Here is a 22,338-nt window from a genome sequence, read left to right as displayed (position 1 = left end):
AAGGTGGAATGGTGTTCAATTGACAAAACCAAGCCTTGCAGAGGCAAGGGCTCTGACATACACCCTGCACTGTGCAAGAGGTAATGCCAGAACTCTGCCTAGCGGCAAATCATTCTGTGGGCTTTGTGGCCCAAAACAGCTAGTCCCTGCTTCTCTGATTAAAGGATAAGGTTTTCCCAAGGGAAGGCTGGGCCTGTGGTGGCACAGAACCGGCCTTTGAGGCTGATTTAGCAGTGGGCAGGGATAGTGGGGCCGATGGTGCCACCCCTTGGATTGTGGAATGACAGAATCATTGTTGTTGGGAAAGAACTTCAGGATCCCCGAGTCCGCCTGTTAACCCAGCGCCCCGTGCTCACCATTAAAGCATGTCCTCAAGCGCCATATCCACGCGGTTTCTGGACACTTCCAGGATGTGACAGACTTCCCCAGGCACACAAAGCAGGGGCGATGCCAGAGGTCGGCTGCTGCCATGGCCTATCCCGGATCACTCTGACCCCGCAGAACGGGCCGGCTCCGAGCCTGAGGGGGCGGCGGTGAACTGGCTCGGCACAGGCGGGAGCCGCCGGGACATCTCCGTGACATCCCCGGGACATCGCCGGGAGCCGCGTCCCGCCAGCGCCCCCCACAGGCCAGCGGGAGCGCTGCCACCACCTTCCCTTCTTGCCGCGCTGGTGCTCCAGGGAAACGGGGTTGTCCGGGAATTCTGTGGGACGGCGCCAGCGCGGTGAGATCCGAGCTGGCCAACAGTGGCATCCTGGCCTGGAGCAGGAATAGCGTGGCCAGCAGGAGCAGGGCAGGGATTGTCCCTCTGTACCCGGCCACACCTCGAACGCTGTGTCCAGTTCTGGCCTCTCACTTCGGAAAGGGCCTTGAGGGGCTGGAGCGAGTCAGGGGAAGGGTCTGGAGCGCGAGTGTTGTGAGAAGGCAGTGAGGGGGCCGGGGGTGCTGAGTGTGGAGAGAAGGAGGCTCAGGGCGGACCTTACTGCTCTACAAGCACCCGAGAGGACGGTGTGCCCAGGTGGGGCCTGGCCTCTGCTCCCAGGGAACGAGGGACAGGATGGGAGGACACGGCCTCCAGCTGCGCCGGGGAGGTTCAGGCTGGACACCAGGAAGAATTTCTTCACAGAAAGGGTGATTGGAGATTGGAATGGGCTGCCCGGGGAGGCGTTGGAGTCACCGCCCCGGAGGTGTTCAGGGAAGGGCTCGGTGCCATGCTCCGGGGTACTCGGCGGTGTTAGGTCCCAGCCTGGACTCGGCAATTTTGGAGCCTTTTCCATCCATTAGCTGCCGGTGACTCCGCCTCCTCCCGGGCCGCGCGCCCGCGTTTGTTTACCTCGTCCGCGCGCATTGACCCGCCTCCAGCGGCTCTCATTGGCTGAGGACCGCCGACCTCGCAAGTCTATTGGCTCGCAGCGGGGGTGGTGGCTCTTCGCTCCCGAGGTTTTCGCTCATTGGCTCGAGCGGGCGGGCAGCGCTGCTCCCATTGGTGAGACAGGGGGAGGCTCCGCCCCTCCCGGCGGGTGGGTGGGCGGTACGGGCGGGCCCGGCAGTCGGTGGCCGGCACCGTGCGGGCTGGGATGTCTCGGTCCGCGGCTGTACGGGGAGCGATGTCCGTGTCCTCAGCGATGGCGCGGCTGCTGCTCCTGTGCGCCGCATCGGGATTGCTGCTGGCGGCCGTGGCGGCCATCCCGCCGCCCGAGGAGGCGGCGCGCATGGCACGCTACGTCCTGCACAGCTGCGACTGGGGCGCGTTGGCCACGCTGTCGGCGCAGGAGGGGCTGCGCGGCCGCCCCTTCGCCAACATCTTCTCCCTCAGCGACGGCCCGCCCGGGCCCTGCGGCGGCAGCGGCGTCCCCTACCTGTACCTGACCGACATGGAGATCTCCGTGCAGGACCTGGAGGTGAGCGGGGCCTGGGAGGGCGGTGACGCCGCGGGTGCGAAGTGACCCCGGGGAGGACGCTCGGAGAAGCACCCAGGGTATTCAGGCCGGCGCTCAGCAGCAGGTGGTGATTGCAAGGCACTGTGACAGTGCTGGTTCACAGAGCCACGGAACTGCTGGGGCTGGAAGGGACCTCTGGAAATCCTTCAGCCCAACCCCCTGCCACGGCAGGGTGACCTCGGGCAGGTGACACAGGAACGTGTCCAGGTAGGGATCTCCAGAGAGGGAGACTCCGCCACCTCCGTGGGCAGCTGTTCCAGTGCTATGCCACCCTCAGCATAAAATTCTTCCCCATCTGTGTTTTTGTTTATGGCTCTTCCACGGATGTCGCCCCGTTTGTCAGCCCTGGGGACAATTATTAGCCCTTGAGCAGTGCTGACTGTGGTGACAGCCAGGAGGGCTCCTGAGAAGTTCCTGCTGATCGTGGTCTTGAGAAACAAAAGGCAGCGCCAGGCAGAGGAAGTGTCTGCAGCTGCCAGAAGCACTGAGCAAAGAAATGAGGCACCACGGAATATATGAACAGAGAAAATTTCACGCACAACAAAGTGAAAAGGATTGGAACTTGTCAGTGTGGGACCTAAGCAAAGAGAATTCTTATAGAGCCAGCTGAAGGAATAGTTATTAAATCTCTGGTGCTTACCGTAAAGGGAAGCACACATGGAAAGGCAGCTTTGGCATGCTGAGACTCTGAGTGTGTAATTGGCCTTGTCCCAGATTTTTTGTGGCCAAGAGTTTGCTAAAAACTTAATGAAATAGCAGTTGTACGCCTCCTTTATTGGGTTTGTTTGTTTGTTTTCATGACTTACAATATTAGTCAACACAAAAGAGTGGTAATTTTTTGGACTGTTTTATCATTTTTTGTTTGTTCCCTGTCAGGTTTTAGTTTGTTACCTTAAAATAGTTTAATTATATGTCTGAGTGCTGTAGAGAGTCTAATTCATTTTGCCCAATACCTTTCTTTCCATCCCAAATACAGCTGTTTGCTTTCAGAATAACATAAAACCCACGGTATAAACTAGGAATGAATATTTCCTTCAGAAGGCTCCTCAAGAGGTCCTTATTTTGCTGCTTCAGGGCAGAAACTCTCAACACGTGATAGTCACAGGCAAGGAGAAGGTGCCGAGTAATCATGACTCAGCTTTTTGGGAGTTAAGCAACTTCCTATCTCTCAAGTGGCTGCTTCTGTTTCATGAGGTCACCGGTGCTCTCCATAGTGTTCAAGTGACTGTGGAGGGTTTCCTTGGACATGAGCCCTTCTAATGAAACTTCTCAAAGCAGGGGAGCTTCCCTTACTGGGAGATAATGACCCTTAGTACATGGCATTCTGCAATCCTGTTTGGCCCCAGTGCTTTTCAAGCCATGGTCACCAAATCAGTTTTTAGAAAAACAATCAGATATGGGTTCTTTAATCCTTCAAGTTGGGTGTTTCACTTAAATACTCTGAATTTTATTTTTAAACCTGACTTCTAAATTTTGCTTTAAATGCCAAAAGAGCTGTTTGGGAGAGCCAGGAGGCTGGTATGAAGAGATGTTTGTTTTTGTTCTAAGTAATTTTACCAACAGTTGTGAAGCTCAGTTGGTTGCCTTCTCAGTAACACTTTGCCCTTCCACCAGAATTTACCTGATGAAATTCCTTGTCTTTTGTACTGTCCTTTGTGTATGTAAATTGTAATATATCATCATTTGCATGTGAAATAGGTGGGCTGAATTCAGAGTTTTAAGGAGTCTTGTTCTGTGCATTTTATGTTAACAAGCTTCAGCACACCTCTGAACTGGGCTTTATTTCAGATTCAGAGCTCGCCCAAGGAGCCTTTCAGATGTAGTTAGGAAAAGGTGGTGACAGCTCTGCTCTTTTTGCCAGTATTATTGAGCTGAATAAAGTACCAAGAGCTGAATAAAAAGCCAAGAGCTGAAAATGTGGTGGGTATGACATTTTTTTCACACAAGAAAAGTAAGCATAAACCTTTTGTCTTACTTCTTGCATTTCAGGTCAATTCAAATGCTTCCTTGACTGTGTCTTTGGCACAGACTCCTTACTGCAGGAAGCACAGATATGATCCCCAGAACCCCCTCTGTGCCCACATCATCTTCGTTGGGAGCATTGTAAAGGTAAGCAGCTGAAAGCTGACGCTGGGCAGGGTTGTGTGCATCAAATATAGATTTGTTTAGTGCAGGGAGAGGAGAAAGGTGAGAAATTTTGTGCAGAAGCATATGCTGAGTTGTTCTTTGCTGTGATACCCAAAGCTTGTAGTTTGTGGGAGGAAAAAAAAGTTAACCCTTGATTATTGCAGGAGTGCTGTTGACATGCCTTTAGCAAGGAATTTGGGGAGACAATAATGCAGGAAATCTCCCTCATTCCTGTCAATGTGTTCTGAAACTAAGTCTGAGGCCATTATTTTGGAAAAACCTTTCTATTTCATTCACATCTCTCTTGCTCAGTTAAATTATTGGGTTCAAGCAGTGTGACATGCCTTCTTCTGAAACTCTGTTGAAGTAAATACTAACCTCAGCTACACAGTAGCAGATGATATAGACAAAAAGTGTGCGTTGTGTGATCTGGTGGCATTGCTGCCAGGGCAGTGTTCTTTTGTGCACCAGTACTTTGGTGTCTTGTAGGAGGAATTGAGAACTGCATGTGTTATTTATTGAGGATCCTAATCCTGTTATTGGGGTGAGGATTGAGGATGAGAACTAGTCATCACTGCTCTCTATTACTTGTCTCTATTCTTATTTGGTGTTTTTACACCTCTCATATTTGCACATTGCACTCAGCAGTCTTGTAGTTGCTTTCCTGAGTTTCTCATTAATAATGGAGTTGATTTGATTTAGGTGTTTTTTCTTGTACTATACCCAGAGCTCTAAATTGTTGATTTCACCCTTTAAATATCTGCACATTGTGTAGATGTTAAGTGCCATCACACTTTTTAGCTTCCCCTCTCTGTAGATTCTGTTATGCCATCCCATTTGTGTTTGTGTGTTTGCAGATGTCTGAGCACAGTTGTATCTGTTTCTGTCAGTTTGAATGAGCTGGTGCAGAGGAGGTGAAATTACACCTAAAACATCACATTATAATAATTCACCTAGCATCCATACTTCTCTGTTTTGTGGTTTGTTTAAAGATTTATTCTTATGTTGATGAAATACTCTCTTGCTCATGCTAACTCTAAAAGCAGCATTTTGATTTAATGTTGAAATCCACTACTTGGATTTTTAAGTGTTGTCTGTCTCACACAGTTGCACACCACACTGAAGATGAGCAGACTCAGCCACAGTAATGAGCCCCTTGGGACAAGACAAGGCTGGAGTAAAAAAAGCACACTGCAGTCAGCAGTGGTTTTTAGCTAAAATTCATCTTTACGTGACTATCTTATTGTGCTATTATCCTGGCTTTTGTTTAGGTGAATGATTCAGAAGCAGACTTAGCCAAAAAAGCATTATTCACTCGCCACCCTGAAATGGAAAGTTGGCCCAAGGATCACAATTGGTTCTTTGCCAAATTCAACATCACCAATATTTGGGTCCTGGACTACTTTGGTGGATTGAAAATAGTGACACCAGAAGAGTACTACAGTGTCAAGCCTTAGTAAGTACTGAAGTTTTTCATGGCTAAGTCTCATAATATTTCACACCTGTGTAACTTCCTCTTGTTTACAGGGAGGAGTGACTCCTGTAGAATTGTCACAGTCACTGTCCTCTGTTTGAATCAATTGCAAGACTGATGATGTTTTGGTTTAATAATTAATAGTAGTGAGACTCTTCAGTATTTCTGAAGCTTTATTAATGGGATTGCAGTAATATTGCTGATACTTCCAAAAGAAAATTGCTGTTGAATCTATCCTTATGATTTTGAAGTATAGAGAAATTGTCTTCTATTGTCTACATAAAACCAAGTCTTCAAAACTTTAAATATATTTTAGCACAGTCAACATGAATTATGCATTCATTTAACTCTTATTCTTACTCCTTGTAGGTGGAAGAAGATCCTTGGTGATGCTGATATGGAAATGAATGACTTTGGCTGTTTCATGAAAGATTTATTTTTTCTATGTAGTTTAGAGCTGAATTAATAATATAATAAATCAAACACCTTGCATTGTTAATGAGCATGTATTACCCTTATGAAGCAGATTTAAATTCTCACTAACTTGAATCATGTCACAATGAAAAACTTTTGTGCATAAGCAATAACTGAATTTTATTCATTGGATGTGAATTTGGAAAGGTGTCTGACAGTGTGCATTCAGAAATGTTGTGTTTACTGTAATCTAAAGGATTAGTCCAGTTCTAAAGTGCCTTAGTTAAGTAATATTTCTGAGCACTTTCCAATATTATTTTATTTTTAATACCAGTTTAGTTTAGAATTTTATGGTGAAGTTCTACAGGATGGCTCAGCTGATAGAATGGAAAGCATTGTCTGTATTACAGTGGCAAATTACGTGCTGAGTTTCCAAATCCTGTTAAGAATTTTCTCTGCACGCTGATAAACTCACTTTTTTGAGCCATTTTTCTGTTTTATTGAATGTGCTGTATAATGCAGTTGTGTTCATGCCAGCTGTACTTATACCTCAGGATGAGTTCTTGGTAATTCCTCAGCTGATTATGTGCCCTGACTCTGTAATAGAAGCAGACCAGTAGTACCTGAAATATCTGACTCAAGAAGAGTAGTGTCTTGTAAATTCAGTGAGAATGTTGTGAAGGATAAATGTTTTCTGATTGAGATTCTGAAATACTCAGCTTTGTTAATTTGATCAAATGGCAATTCATCAGCTTTTGTTCCTCTCAACAGCAGAACTGAGCAGATTTTGGGGTCTGGAAGCCTTAGACAGCAATTTTGGATTAGTAACTCAGAAATGAAAAAGAAGCAATACAGTTTGACACAAATGATTCATGATTCATGATTTGTAGAGAATGAAAATTAATGAAAGGTGTGCTTAATTAATTCTGTGTTAAAGTAAGTTACACCCACCCACAAAAACCATCTTTTTAACATCCTCTCCAATTTGCCGTGTGCCGAGTTCACCAGCACTAAAAAGTACTTATGAACAAACAAATATTTATGAACAAACAATTACCTAGTTGACCTAGAGTAATGAATTTAGACTCCTTCGAGGAGGCTGATATATAGAACAGTGGGATTTGTCATTTAAGATCCCTGTATCTTAATGTTGTTGTTATATCACTCCTTTTCTCAGATACTGGGATGATTTGTGAAAGTATTTTTTATGTAACTTATTAAGACTTCTTTCTTCACAGAGGAAAGGAAGCTACTTGGTACTGTTCTACTGGTCTGTTCTACTATTTTAAAACTAATTTAGGATAAAAAAACTTACAATATAGAAACCATTTCTGTTGAATAGGTAACACTGATATTTGATGTGAATTGAAAAAAAAACTTACATAAGGTATGACAGTTGTGAAAACTCAAATGAATCTCTGTCATGGACTCAATACTTTCTGTGAGGACACATTAATGCATTACGTGTAACCCTGTAATTTCTGATGTGTGAGACTGATGATGCTGGGCTTTTGTTAAAATTAAAATATTTTTTTGACATTTGGTGTCAAGCTTTATTTATTGCATGTCCCAGAATTATTCTCTCCCTCCTGCTCTCTTTCATACATGCATTCTCTTTTCAGTGTTCTTGTTTTACTGTTTCTCTGATGTCTTTCATTCTTGCCAGGATTAATGGGGAATGTCCCTACTTAGGCCTGCTTTCCTCTCCTTGGATTAAATCTGTGTCTTTGTACTTCACATGCTTTCCTGCACTTAATGCTGTGAAATGAAAAATTGCAAAGGCAAATGCCATCATTCCACACATCCTCAACTTCATTCTTCCACCAGCTGCTTCTGCACCCCCAGATTCCATGGCTGGTAAGGCAGGGTGAGAAGCAGGAAAGGTCCTGACATTGCATAAACAATAAAACATTGGTGTGTTATCAAGGTTGTTTTAAGCACAAATTCAAAACATAGCCCCAAGCATACTAAGAAAAAAAAACCCCAACCACAAAACCCAAATCTCCATCCCAGCCAAAACCAGTACACCACTTTCAAAAGTATTGCTTTCACTTGAGGGTTTGGTGTAGAATGAGGCTGGCTTTGTTTGTGGTTTTCTTCTCCTTTTACGATCAATTCCCAAGTATTTTCTCTTTGGAAGTGGAAGGGCCTTTTTGGTAACAGTAAGATCTTAAAACAGTTTTGTAATGCTACTGCAACCACTGTAGATCGTCCAAATCTCTTCACCTTTGAAATCTGGGAAGACCTCAAACAGATATTTCTTTGGGAAAATGGTGAACAGCAGACTGGTTAAGCTACATGTACAGACCTGGATTTGAGGGTCAATTAGCGAAGAACTCTGGAGCTGTATCTGTGCATGTCACTGGATACTTTTTGGTGTGTTTTATATGTAGTAGTGGAATATAAAGCAGTTCAGGTTATCAATCTCCTCCCTTAGTAATAGGTGTGTAAATGTTTATATCACCAGCTCAAGAAAGTCATCAGCTGGTCCTGTTTTCCCTCACCTTTTTTCCCTGTGCTCACCTTCATTCTGTTCAGCTCATTCAGGAATTTGTTTGTGAGCATGTTTCCTTTTTTCCTGCCATCCAAGAGTAATACTGTGGCTTAGAACAGAAGAGGCTGAGTATAATCAATTGATACAGCTGTAAGAAATGAATCAGTGTTTTGATTTCTGTGTGTATCCTCTGCCAGGGCATGCTTGGAGTACCTGAGCATATCTTCAACAGCAATGAAGTCAGCCTCCCCACCTGGGAGGCACCTGCACTCACGGGAATCTGACACAGGATAACTGCAGGTGCCTCACTAAGCCACAGGATGTTTTTTAGCTGGGAATCTAATAAGGCTAATCACAACCTGTCATGTTCTACTTCCTACTACATGTTCTTCCTTCTATTGATCCTGCTTATTGACATGTTTATGTTTCTACTTCTTGATTTTCAATTTGTTTCTTGTATTTTAAATGGAGGACTTGTGCCCAGTAGGCTCTTGCAACATGCAACACCATTACACAATAGATCGTAAATATATCAAGCATTCATTTAATCCTTTATTCAGTTCTCTCTGGAATTAATTTCTTAGCTGTTTAATATTGTGCCTGTGATCTTCACAATTAAATAGAGATAGGTCAAGCAGAGTATCAGACTACACAAAAAGTGTTACTCGTGACTTAATGGATTAGTTTGTTCGCCAAAGGTTTTTCCTGAGGAAAAACATTGAATTAAAATCCAATAAAGTGATATATTGTTGTTGAACACAAGAGGGTGCCACAGACTTACATTCGGCTGGAGTGTTAAATGTTTAATACTTAAAAGTGGTTATTGAATTCATCATAACTCAAAGATGCTGGAAAAGCAAACGGCAGGGGCATAATATGAACAAATTCTTTTTCTACAGTGCTTTACATTATGAATGCTTCCCTCCATAAACACAGCAGCCTGCTGGCTGCAAAAAAAAAAGGAGCATTCATCATTTTTTTGTGTTTTGTAATCATTTTGTGCTACGGAGAGCTCAGAAGTAATATCCATGAAAATGATTTAAAGGTTTTTAAATTAAGTAACTCTAGTAAAGGAAATGGAGGCAGGTATAGAATGCCTCGGAACATCGACTGGGAGCAGCCGGCTCCAGACTCTACAATGTTTATTTCTGTCAAATCCAGAGAGAGGGGGTTCATTAGTGTGACCGTGCTTTGGCTTAGGCTTATTATGAGCTGAATTAAACCACTTGACTCTGATTTGTAATTTCCAACAGCTAATTAATCTTGGGTTCTTCAAGTGCCCCCAGGCTGCTCTCAGGTGCTTTGGGCTGCCCTGATGATGTGCAGGTGTTTGGGTGATGAGGCAGAGCTGGGAAAAGCCCGAAGCTTCCCCTTTCTCCATGAGGGTCGTGTTAGAGCTCAGGCTCTTGTTGTTTGCTGAGTCCTGCTGTCTTGGCCTTAAGTCTGACTTGAGTGTGGCTGACCCTGGTTGCTGTCATCCAACTTCTGCTCTTCTCCAGGTACTGTGGGACTGCTTCTTTTGGGGTTGAGATCACTGCCGTGCCCTCCTTGCCAGCTCCTCTGCCTGGGTGGAGCATTCTTGGCTCTCTCTAATAATTGTATTTTCTCTGCTGGGGAGCTCAGCCCTTGAGTTTTTCATGCAAGCCTCTTGCAGTTACTCTCAGGGCTTTTTGACTTAAGAACTTCTTAGTCTAGAGGCTTCCGCAGAGTTTCAATTGGTGTGTAAAAAGATTAGGCTGTATTAATTCTGGGTGTAGGGGTTAATGTTCTTCACAGATTGGTTTTCTGTGGAAACAAAGCTTAGGTGACATTTCTGGGTACTTGTCCTTGTCAGATTTGTTTTGACTTTGTTGGATTCAGATTTGAAATGGGAAGTCTGACCTCAAAGCTAGCAAGCTCCTATAAATATCATGGCAACTGTGAGCTGGGGAGAGGAAACAAACCCTAGTTCACATATGTTAAAGGTTAAAAAGTCATATTTTGAAAATTTGAGTTTCATTAATTGTGCTAATTGTAGAGCTGGATTGAGTGTGACTGGGTATGAAGTTAGTACCAAAAAGGGTGCAATTCTGTATTGTTCAGGGGAAATTAGGCTTTAATCAAAGAACCTGATAGCTGTGATGATGACTCTGAGTTATTTTCTTCCTCTAGCTCTTAATGTCCTACATTAAAAAGCCTCAAAAATTCCCCATTACTATTTGCTTCTGATTCCTGCAGCTGATAGACTTAGTTTTGCATAGCATTTTTCCAGTTTAAACAAAAGAGATGCCACATTTCTGGTGGTGGGCCCAACAGCTGCTGTGAGTCTTGTGAAAAGAGGAGAGTCTCTCCCTTGACCTTAGTAGTATTGTCAGTGTATCCACACAGGTCTAGAACCACTTCATGTTATTTTTGCTACTGTCACTGACTCAGATTGTAAATTTACTTTGCATGATTACTTTTCCCTTCCCCTTATCTATAAAAATGTAGATACCAGTTTGTAGCACTCGTGTAAAATATTTGTAACCATCTTGGTACCTTTAGATGACAGGAATGCTTTATTTGAAGAATAAGATGACTTGGTTTTGATCTGTGAATAATTAATTTTAAGGCTTTTTAAAATAAACCTGTGATTTCTACAAGCACAGAGTAACTTGACAAAACCAAACAGAGGGGGTGTGTGTACAAAGGGGGAGAAAGAGACAGTGTCAAGAAATAGTGTGCAATTGCATATCTAAGCATGTATATTTATGTGAAAACATTGAAGATAATTTGTTTCTACACTGTTTTGCCAATGGAACCTGTTAAACATCTTCAAGTGTTAACAAGTAACTGTTCCTAGATTGAAAGATGGCGATTTTTTAGAGATAAGACAGAGAAATAGTTGCACAAACCCTGCATTGTATGATTATAGGAACAATGCACGCTAATTTCCTGTTGTCTTTTAGCCAAAAAACAGTTGCCTAATCAAGCATGAATTGGATTTTTTATTAGTTTTAAAAGCTTAAATGAATTTCAATTGATTTAATTAAGTTTTTCCTCAGGTAAGCATTTGAAACGTGCAGGAGAGGTGTGTGTTAGGGGTAAAGAGGGGAAGAGAATAAAGAAGGAGATACTTGCCACAGACCTTAAAATTTGGCTTCACAATATTTTTATAAAAGGCATAGCCTGATAAGTCATATTCTGTACAGCCGTGCAAGGAAATACTGAAGATATTCTATAATTAAAAAGAGTGTTTTGAGAATGTGTGTAGTGATAAAGTCACCAAATTTTTCTACATATGTTGCAATGTTATTGGGGAAATTCACCTGCAATTAACAGGGTTGTTGATGATGCCAGAGAGAGTAGCTTGGGTAACTGAAAAGAAAAGAAGCACTGTTCCTCCTCCTTAAAATATGACATAAGCAGTGGTCTCTTGAGTGCATTAACAACAACAAAATCCAGAGCAGATCATAAAGGTGTCACTGGGGAGGGAAAAATTGGATATTACAGATTCAGTAGTCTCAAAATTGAGCATTCAAAGAGGGTGCATTTTAAGTTTCTCCTAACAACTCCTTTATAGGTTTCACAAACCCTTTTGCACTGAAGATTTTAAGACCATAGCAGGAAAAAGGAAACTGCCAGTCACAAAAATCCTTGAAATAATAAATAGAGATATGTTTTTGCATTGCAACAGGGCCTGTTTATAATCTCCCATAGGAAACATGCACTCCTGGCCATATTTGTCTTTGTGGTCCTGCACAGGTGTTCCTTTTTATGTTTGGAGGGGTTTGTTTTTTTTCTTTTTCTTGTTGCACGTGTCAGGGTTTCTATTTGCTCGATGCAGCTGCAAGGAGTAGTGACAGTCAGGTGGGTTTTCCTTGGAAAAGCAGTATTTTCATACAAAAAGGGGAGCAGTTGTAACAAGAGCAACTCCTTCTGTCTTCCTGTTGGGAGCTGCAAAGGAAGACCTGTAGTTAGACACTGTCTTCTTTCCAGCTCTCCATTTGCTGGCAAAAGTGCAGGGCAGGGACTAATCCTCTTGGAATGCAGCCATTACTACTAAATAAGTATTAATTGCTGCATTCCAAGGGGATTAGCACAGTTGAACCCAATTATAGCAAATCGAAGCTGCACTGTAAGGCACTACAGTGCATTGAGATGCAGTGAAGCAGTGTAGGACTGTCAGTCTCCAACATTTTATCAATAAAAATTGTGGGCTTATACACTATAAACAGCAGACCATTTCTTTTCACTGTCTTAGTCTGAGTGGCATGCCTGGCTGGAAGCTACAGCCTGCTCACCAGTGAAAATTGTTGCTTTTTTTAACACCCATTGTCTTTGTGTGAACGTCTCAGAAACGTTTTTAATACTTGTTGAGTTAATTATGGCACTGCGAGTATCACTCCCTGCTGGACCAGGGGCAAGGCGCTGCAGTCTGTCTGGATTCTCACACCTCTGAAGTCGGCCAGCTCCTCCATCAGGTGATGTAGGAATTAATTTTGCCTGCAAGTGTTAGCTGTATCAAATAGGCTTAGGAGAGCTCCTGATAACCGACCTGTTCTCAATCCCAGCAGTCTGCAGTGATGATTACAGGCGTATCTCTGTGGTAGCAATACAGGAGCCAGAGGGCAGTGTGTAGTTATATATATTTTTTAAATCCTCAGCTTGACTGTGGTGTGGGTTTGTTTTTTTGAGTTTTCATTTATTTCCTGTTCAAACTGCAAACCCTGCTGCTTTTTTTTATAGTACAGTCAAAGCATAACCAGTAAGCGTGAAAAGGGAATGCTTCTGGGAATGAATCAGCCCCTTGCATTACAGCTGTTCCAGGATTTTTTGTGTCCAGAGAAAGGATGGCATATGGATGCACAGAACCAGTTGAATGTATGCCTTGACTACTTTATGAAAGATCTTATCCTTACGGATAATGAGCTGCACCTTAACCAGCATTAAACACACTGAGTTGTACTTGGGGACCACTTCAGTTCCCTGACCCATTCTGTTTCAGGAACCACAGATCAAATATTGCAGTCTTCCCAGTGCAGGTAATTCTTAAAAATGTACTTCCCTCCACCCATATGTTTAGATGAAGAGTCAAGTTTAGCTGAGAGCTTTTCTTAACACAGCAGGAAGGGTTTTATATTTCTGCTGTGGCCTTGTCTGTATTGAGAAAAATTGCTGCTGGTTCAGCTGAATGAGGGTTGGCATTCATTTCTAGTCCAGGGTTAACAAAGTCCTTACAATCTGACTGAAGTGAGTAAACTGAAACATCAGTATGGTTTAAACTGTTGGTAGAAGTGCATTTGCAAGACTGGCCAATGCACAATGTGGGCAGGAGGTGCTGAAGTTTTTGCAGCGCTGTGTAGCTCCTGGAGATGCAAAGACTAGAAAGGCTGAAAAGAAGGTGTCACTCTAAGCAAACCATTCCTCATGGCAGAATTGCAAGCCTTATGAACACTGAAAAACTTTTTCCTAGAGAGGAGACCACTTCCCCTTTATCTTTTCCTCTACTGCTTGTCTGCATGCGATTTGCATCTTTCCCACACCATGCTTGTTGTGAGAATAATTCATAATACAAGCATGAGTGCTCTTCTGTATGCTTGGATTATATTTGGATAATGATAAGCTTGCCTTAGTTCAAAAGCTGAGGGATGGGGAGGTGGAAATTTCTAGGGGCACTGTCATGCAAAGCCTTATTCCGACTCTATCCACACTTCCAAGTGAAGTCCATATACTCAATTTCTCTGACCTTTCCCTATCTAGACATCAAAACACACTGGCCCAACTGCTGTTCTCCCAGTGTGCCTACTGTTGCTATTAATCTCTCTTTCTTACACAGCTCTTCATTTCTTTTCCTTACCTTTGGCCTCAGCTCTTTATTCAAAGTGATAATTTGCTGGCTTTCTGCCGGAGGGAGAAGCTATGATCAATAACAGGAGGAGACAGAGGTCAGTGGAATAGTGATGAGCAGTGCCATCTGCTTCTCTGGAAACACCGTTACCCAAAAATATCAATAACTAGGATGATATTTCAGCTTTTGGATAAGGCATCAGTGAGATTGAGGCAGCCAGCAGTGAGAGCAGGGGTCTTTTTTCTGCTCACTAATTCCTTGTTTCAGCCAATCTTCTGTCACACAGAGATGTGGACAGAAAGGGCTTTATCCAGCTTGCACTGGAATATAGAACATGTACCTGAGCACAGTCATTTCTGGGGCTAATGACACCTCGTTCAGGTTCAGTGCACGGCAGCTCTCCTGGGCTGTGCTCTGCTTTCTGCCTGGTGGTGCCAGAGCCCATCTCCAGCCTTTTGCTGGAGCTTTTGGGGTAGAAGAGCCACAGAGAAAACCTTCCCCAGGGCTGGGAGAGAGCAGAGACTCTGCATCACAGAAGGATATGCTGCACTGTTACACCTGGTGCTAGACTACTGCTAGGGTCTTGTACTTTTGGTATTGACTGGCACAATATATAATTATTCAATTAAAGGAAGAGACTGCTTTATCCATGTATTAGCCTTTATTACTCCAGACAGGAAGGTGATGAATTTCTTCCAAGAACTTCAATTTACTTTGCCTTCAAAAGCCTTACTTTTTGTGTGCACAATAACTCTCATCCCACCATACTTTAGGGAAATTTTTATCACCAGTTTCTGAACCTCCTGGGGATGCACATTCCTCTTTCTTTTCTAGGAATTAGGGACAGGAGAAAAAAAAATATGCATTGAGATGCTTGTACTTCCTCCTAGCCTAAGCTCTGATCCTCAAGTGCATTATTAGTATTACTGTTGTAAACATTAAACAATCAGTAATCTGCTGAGCCATATGTATTTTGATGGGAGTGAGGCTGAGCTTTAAGCCATTAGGTTTATCTAAGCTATGTTTTCAAGCTTTTCTAATTCACAGTTGTCTAAAATGAACTTTCCTTTATTAATGAAAAAGTGGCAATTTTTATTTGCCCGCATTCTAAAAGAGCACAATAATCTGAGATGTCTTACAAAGTGGGAGTTTAGAAATTAGTTTTATGTCATTGTGAGTTTAGACAACTACATTGTTCAAAAGTGACTATAACTTAGTTTTAAATTTCTATTTTTGCCCTGTGCATAAATGGAAATAGTTGCATTAATTGCAATAGTCCACTGGGAATAGTTGCATAAACCCCTTTTTGAAGTCAGGTCAAATTCGATACCAGAAACAGAGACCAGCAGCCGCTGAGTGGGGATGATCTAGGAACCATCAGACAAAGTGGAAAAAACCCCAACTCACAGAAAAAACCCTCTTGCAGTGAGGAAAAGGATGAATAACAAAGGAAACCCCAAACATCAGTACCAAGAAGGCAAACCCCAGCCCTCACTCGGAGGCTGTGAAGGCAGAGGAAGCCGGCAGGTGGACTCCGAACGCCCTCATAGGAGGTGAGCCTCTTCCTGTGGCAGCCACACGCCAGCACAGCCCGTGGAGGAGCCTCTTCTTCTTCCTCTTCTCTCCCATCGCCAGGACTGTCCAGCCTGACAAGATGAAGAAGTGGAGGAGGATCGCCATCCTTGCCACCCTGCAGGCCCAGCTCCCGGCCACAGGTAAAGGCGGGTTTGGGTTTGCCAGGGGATCCCGTAAAGCTCTTTTGAGGAAAGGGTGCGAGGTTTCTGTGGTGGATTCACCACCATTTTGGTAGCAGGAGGTGTCAGTGTGAGCGCCTCAGCCACGTCTGCTCCCTTGTGAAGGAGGAGAGGGATCTGCTCTGTTGAAATGGCCTGGGATAAAGAGCCCCTCTGGAAGGCCGGGATGAGGGGCCCTTTGCCTGCTGGAGCGACGCCACAGCTGGACAGGAACTAAACAAAGCTGCCAGGCCTCACCTGGGCTGCTTTCCCTGCGATTCCAAAGGGGAGGTTTGAGGCAGGGATGGAGAAGCTGTCACTCGAAGGAAGCTGCATGGAGAGGCTTCTCGTGGAGCTGGGCTGCGGGTCTGTGGCCCCAGCAGAGCCGGCAGGAGGGAAATGGTGGTGGCAAAAGGGAGGGCCCTTCCCCTCACGTCCCTGCCTCCTGCTCCTCTCCGCCAGACACAGCACAAAATGAAGCCATTTCTTCCTTGGTGTTGTTTATTCGTGTGGGGCCCAGGCTGGCCCCGCCTGGGCACCGAGCAGAGCAGCTCCGGTGTGCACAGATCTTCCAAAGTCACCTGAGAAAGAGGGATTTACTTTTTAGGAGCACAGTAGATGAACAGGGCAACAAAATTTACATCTGGAGAAGGCTTCAGGTGAGGTCTGAATGTGCCATAGGCCGCATCTGAGCATGCATTAGAGCCAAATCCTCTGGAAGATTTCCCCCCTCAATGTACACACTGGCTGTACTTAAACCCAGCATCCTCAGGGGCTTGGGTGACTGCCACAGGTATTTTATTGGAAAGTTTTCTGGGGATGAGAGGAGGGTTTTGCAGCTGCTTTCTAATGCTGTGGAACCAGCCCTGGTGATTTGTGGGGTTTTCCTTTCAGGAGGGTTTTGAGGGGGTTTTACACTCTGTGGCAGGCCATGATTTGTGTTTGTCCTCCCTTCAACCTCAGGGGCCTCTGTCCCTTTCTGATGCCCAAATATGATCCTGTGCCTTTGTATACTTCTCAGATTTTGTGCCCTGCTCTGTATCCACAGATGTGCATAAGGCTACAAAAGTATGGAAGTTACTTTTAGGTCAAAATCCGTCTGCAAAGCCATCTTTTTACATTTCCTGCCTTTTAACCTGTCACATAGTGTCTGTGGTTCAGGCTCCTATTTGTGCATTTTCAGCAGAAAACTTTGAAAAATACGTAATGCATCTTGCAGAGGTCTCTGGTGCAAAGCTCTTGGGGTATTCACACTCACAAAGAATAAATGGTTCAAGTTTTGAACGGGATACTGTTGTCACTGATTTGGAGGTGTCTGCCTGTTGATTTCAGGGGAAGTATTTTTTATTGGATACTTATAATAGTTTGAAGTGTAGCAGCATTTAGCCAAAGAGTGTAGGTAAAATAGAAGAAATATAGATCAAAACTTTTGTTGCCACATTATGGATACAGAATAGGCAAAAATGAAAATGTAAGATCTGTCATGAATTTAGTTCAATGATGAGACCAAGCAGTTGGGTTTTCAGCTCAGAGCTGTGAGCAGAAAGATTTTCTGCTGCCTGGAGTGTTTTCAAGCTTCTCAGAATTCACTTCTAGAAGGACTTCTAGGGAAATGAACTTTTAATTTTTTCATGAAACAAGCTCAGATGGATTCAGTACAGATTCAGTAAGCTGCATACCCCCTCACAGTGAGTTAATTCCACTTCACTATAAAGTGTTTGTGCTTAATCTTTACAAGGGCAGCTGAAAGATGCCCCCAAGATTAGCATTGAGGAACTTGCAAAGCTTTTCTTTTTGATCTTTGAGTTCTGAAGTAAATACATCAGGCATATGGAAAAAAATGTTTTTAAATAATTCTAGAGATGGGCCGTGAATTCTGATGCCAACTTTGACTTTATTGACACCAGACTATAAATTTCAGAATGCTCAAATTTGTCCTTTGAGCAATTACAAAGGGAAGGCATCTTGCATTTTCAAATGCATATTTTTATATATATAGGTTTAATTTTCTTTATTTTCTTTCTTCAAAGGCACAGAAGTGTACATCTGGAAATCTAGCTGAGGTCCTCCTATAACCCCTCTGTTAAAAATTCCATGAAAAGTAATAATTTTAATTAAGAGCAGTTGACTTTGTTAGTCATGTTGTTTGTTGAGACAAGAATATTAGAAGATTTGTACCTGAATATCACAACTAAAATGGCAAAAACTTTCATACAGTTGGCACAACTTTTGTTCTGAAGTATGATAGGCTTTGACAGCAATAAAATAATCCTGAGAGCAATACTGTAGAGTTGCCCCCCTATTTTTTTTAAGGCTGATGAGATGGTGATTTGATTTATACAAACGCACGCCACATACGTGTATATAAATGTACGTGCAAGAATTTAAGAACAGCTCTCCCCTGTTCTGCACTTCTTTACAGAGCCACTTTTCTCAGAATTGTCTGTTAAATGGAACTGGACAGTGCCCTGTTTTCAGCTAACTCTGTGGAAACTACAGCAATGTTGGTCTTTACCAGATGTTACTTGCACGACTCATTTCCACACTGTTTTTCTGCTCTGCATAGATCTATCTCTGGCCTATTGGGTTGCCCATGATGCCATCAGCCTTTTTTTAGTCAGTTCAGGGACAGGTAATAGGTCTTACCATTCCTTCTTTTCTTCCCTCTCATCAGATTATTTAGTTGCTCTGCAAATGATAAGATTTGTAAACTAGGAGTGGTTTACAAGCTTGTCTGAGGACAAACAAGTAAATTCATATTTTTTTTTTAATACCGTCCCCGTGTCCTAATGCGCTGTCTTAAGTTCTCTGAGCTGCGTTCTTGTTACACCTAGGGGGAAAAAAATTTAAAGGCTTAATTTTACTTGTTTTATTTCTTTCATTTCTCCTGCCTGTTCACAATGATTCATTAATAATTCATGGAAAAAACCCTATGAACTGGCAGAATGGAACAAAATGTAGGCAATGTAGCCTTTCTTTGTAAAGAGACATTTGTTGAGCCCTTGCAGTGCTACGTTCAATTCTGTAATGCTTGTTACAGAGCAAGTGCTTTCTAGCTTAACCCTTCCAATCAGAATTCCTAATCAGTGAAGTAACAAATTAATGATCACATTCCTTTTGGTTTTTTTTGTGCACTAGATGGGAAGGATATGCAAAATACAGAAGTGTATCTGCAAAAAATATTTATATTTTTCCTCTGTGTGTACTTCTTAAGTAAGACCATGTGGATAAAAAGCTGAAGTGGAATTTTGTTCACACAGACTTTGAATGGTGACTAGCATGAGAAATAAATTTTTACATTTTTTTTTCCTTGCATATTTCCATTAGGAAATATTGTTATTTCCTAACTCCTTCCAAATTCTAACTAAACTCCCTTTCAAAAAAAAAAAAAAAAATACTTTGTTTGCACAATTGCAGACAACCATCGACTCCTCCTCCCCTTTTCCAACTAATCATCTATTTGAGTGTCTATATTTTACGCAGAAATGTAAGATGCATCAGCTATTCTGGCAAGCAAACAGGATATTTTTAGATGGCATGAATGGAAGATGCAGCTTTTTAAAGATACTTAAAATGTTTATTCTTCTAAAAGTACTTACTTTCTCTGTGTGCGTGTTAAACTTGTAAGCGTATTGTTGACTTTTCACTCTTCTGCTGACTTTGGTCAACAGATAAATTCAAGTTTCACTGCTGGTTTTTTTTTTTTTTTTTAGTGTTAAGAGAGCAATTTATGCTATTCTAGAGTCTGTGAGAAGATGAAATTTTGCAGATTTTTCTGATTGGTGATGTTGTCTAAGGTAATATTTTGAGACTGGGACTGAATGTTGTTTTCTTAATTAACTTAAGTGCTGGTCCTTTAGGAAGAATATAGTCTTTTTAGCTTTTAAAGTATAAGAGTCCAAAGCAGGGGTTTTTTTCAGGAAAGCAATGAAAACATTTATCTCCATTCTGTCCTTTGATTTATAACTTCAAATATAACAGATAAAATGTGCAGGCAAATGAAAATCTTGGTTTGCAGTTCTTCGATCCATTCACCCAAACACACAAGCCTTGGAAAACAGCAAAATGCTTGTATTCAGCCCCAAACAGCGGGTGCATCCATCTTTGTGGAAGTTAGACTTTTTTCAGTCCTTTGCCAATATAACTATAAAAAATAAAAATAGAAACCAACTAGTTCCTCAGCCTCAGAGGTCACTAGCACTGGTATGTTCAAGTTCTGCTTAAGTGATAGAAGCTAAGTCAATTTTTGAGCCATGTAGGTTGGAAATATTTTAAGTCCTACAAGTTTCCTAGGAATAAACCATCAACCTTTGGAAGCCCATTGTGTATTTTGTTTTTAATCCTTTGTTATATATCTGTTAAGTCTTACAAGAACAGCAGCTCTGGAGTTTTGCATCATTCTGTGCTTTTGGTATGTGGCAGTATGCTAAATGTGTTCTTGCGGAGCCTGATGAAATGCTTCTACTATCAGGCCTATTTCTTTTGTGAGATGTATCTGTAGTGAAAACTTCACCTCTATGGTGACTCTTTCTGAGTAGCAGACCATTCTTTTCAGTTTGTTGCATTTTTTAAGTGAAAGAGAGGCCATAATGATAACACAACTCTCTGAAAACTCAGCTAATGTGGAGGTGAAATCAATATTGAATTAGAATTCAATGGAAGCTGATAGGGGAAAAAGATTGGAAAATTTTCAACAAATGATAGAATAAACAGCAGCTGAACATACTGAATAAGTCTAGAGGGTGGCCAGTTGTCAATACTTGTGGGCTATTTTGTTTTGTTTGGTTTTCTTAGGAAATCTCACAGTATATAATTTATCTACAGTTCAAGCTGCTGTCTTAGGTGAAAATCTTAACTTTCACCACAAATAAACTTTTCTAGTTTCCTGGTAATGTTTTCTAGCTTGTAAGTTAACCTTGAAATGCAAGCCTGCATGACTCCAGAAAAAATAAAAGAGAAAACTAGCTATAGAACTTGTCACTTATAAGTTTGTTTTTAGGTAATTGCTGTTTTTGGGGGGGTTTGAAGCCAAGAGCATGCTGCAATGCTCATGGCTGCAAACACTAAAAACAGTTTCCTCGTCAAAAAGAAAAGTACATGAACCATTTTGACCCAGAGAACACTTAGAGAAGCTTTCCTAAGACTTCTCCAAGTTTGTATAATAAAAATATATTCATAGATTTTATTATTTACATCAGAGTAATGGTCTGAAACACTTTTCTAACCAGGAAATTAATGAGGGAATACTAATTTGGGTGGCGTTTTACTTCAAGTAAGTGTACGCTGGCCATTGAACAAAGACCTATGTAACTAAAAACCCCTTTTCCTGGTTGTTCATCCAAATTTCAGAATGAGTTCGTTCCAGACAAGAGCATGGGTGTTTTGCATTCATTTCACTTAAAGTGTTGCTGTCATCTGTGTGACAGCCAAACATGAAATAAACAGAACCAAATATTTATAAAAACACTTCCCAGATATTTAACACATCAGTGTGTGTTGTAAATTCATTCCAATTCGCCATGGTGTGCATCTTCTCCGAAGCAAACTGAGGCTTGGGGGAAACAGAACAGAAAAATCTCCAGGTGATGTCCACTGGATGGGTGGGAGCAAATCAAGGCTCCTTGTGTGAGCATGTGGATTTTGGAGCAGGACTCAAACTAATGAGGTACTTTGTTTTCAAAACCTTTATTTTGAATTAGTTAATGTAAAAATCCAGCTCAAACTAAAATTGAACATCCAGTGTTTTACTTCTGAGCCAATCAATCTGAAGGAAGAGTTTGGTATAAGCTGACAATGTTACTTTTTAAATACTCTCAGCAAACTCAACTTCCTAATGGTGGATATTGTGCATTTCTAGGTATCAAATGTTCATTTTGTCACTCAGAAATAGCTGAAAATTTTAATTATTCCTTAAAAAAATATATCTATAAATTGGATTCCCAAGCTGGGATCTTGCAGCTCGCAATTAATATAGCAGAATTTTAAACCTTTCTTTGCAAAGAAAAATTGTAGTGCGTATCGTATTATATTGAGTTGTAAAATAAGATTGCTACAACATTTGGTCATTTCTTCAGTTGCATACCAACAAGCTTCAGTCAGGGAATACCACATCAAGTCTTTGGGAGCAAAAATTATTCCTCTTTTTATCCACTCTGGGTTGTTGCCATTTATATAGTTTTCCATCCAGCCATGTGAAGCCAGCTCCAGGAAAGAAACTGTTACTGGAATTTGGAGTCCTCTCTCTCTCTTTCTCTCTCTCATGGACCTTTTTCTCTCCATGATGCAGATTTGCACAACGTCATAACTTTGGGCTTTAATGTAAGTAAAGTAATTTCAGCAGCACTTTG

At 42.1% G+C, this 22,338-nt stretch overlaps 2 protein-coding genes across 3 annotated transcripts in view; both read left to right on the top strand.

Annotated features, from left to right (window-relative positions):
* Window positions 1–1,540: 1,540 nt before the first annotated feature.
* Window positions 1,541–7,494, top strand: CREG1 (cellular repressor of E1A stimulated genes 1; the record flags this gene model as incomplete). Of its 2 annotated transcripts, XM_084224160.1 has the most annotated exons (4): window positions 1,541–1,901; window positions 3,930–4,049; window positions 5,339–5,523; window positions 5,911–7,494. In XM_084224160.1, coding segments are annotated over exons 1-4 (630 nt in total). In that variant the 5' UTR covers window positions 1,541–1,577. The 2 variants fall into 2 exon arrangements, with proteins under 2 accessions (XP_084080286.1, XP_084080287.1); XM_084224161.1 differs by lacking the exon at window positions 5,911–7,494 and having other exon boundaries at window positions 5,339–5,524.
* Window positions 7,495–15,912: 8,418 nt separating this feature from the next.
* Window positions 15,913–22,338, top strand: part of CD247 (CD247 molecule) — a gene marked incomplete at both ends in the record, with an annotated part of 45,257 nt that continues 38,831 nt past the window's right edge. The window contains one exon of the mRNA XM_084201072.1: window positions 15,913–15,973. Within this exon, the coding sequence (XP_084057198.1) occupies window positions 15,913–15,973 (61 nt within the window). The remainder of the gene's footprint in view (window positions 15,974–22,338) is intronic.

The sequence above is a fragment of the Fringilla coelebs genome (genome assembly GCF_963513975.1).
Source record: "Fringilla coelebs genome assembly, chromosome: 2".
In the NCBI taxonomy this organism is placed as follows: domain Eukaryota; kingdom Metazoa; phylum Chordata; class Aves; order Passeriformes; family Fringillidae; genus Fringilla; species Fringilla coelebs.
This window is presented reverse-complemented; position numbering and strand designations above follow the sequence as displayed.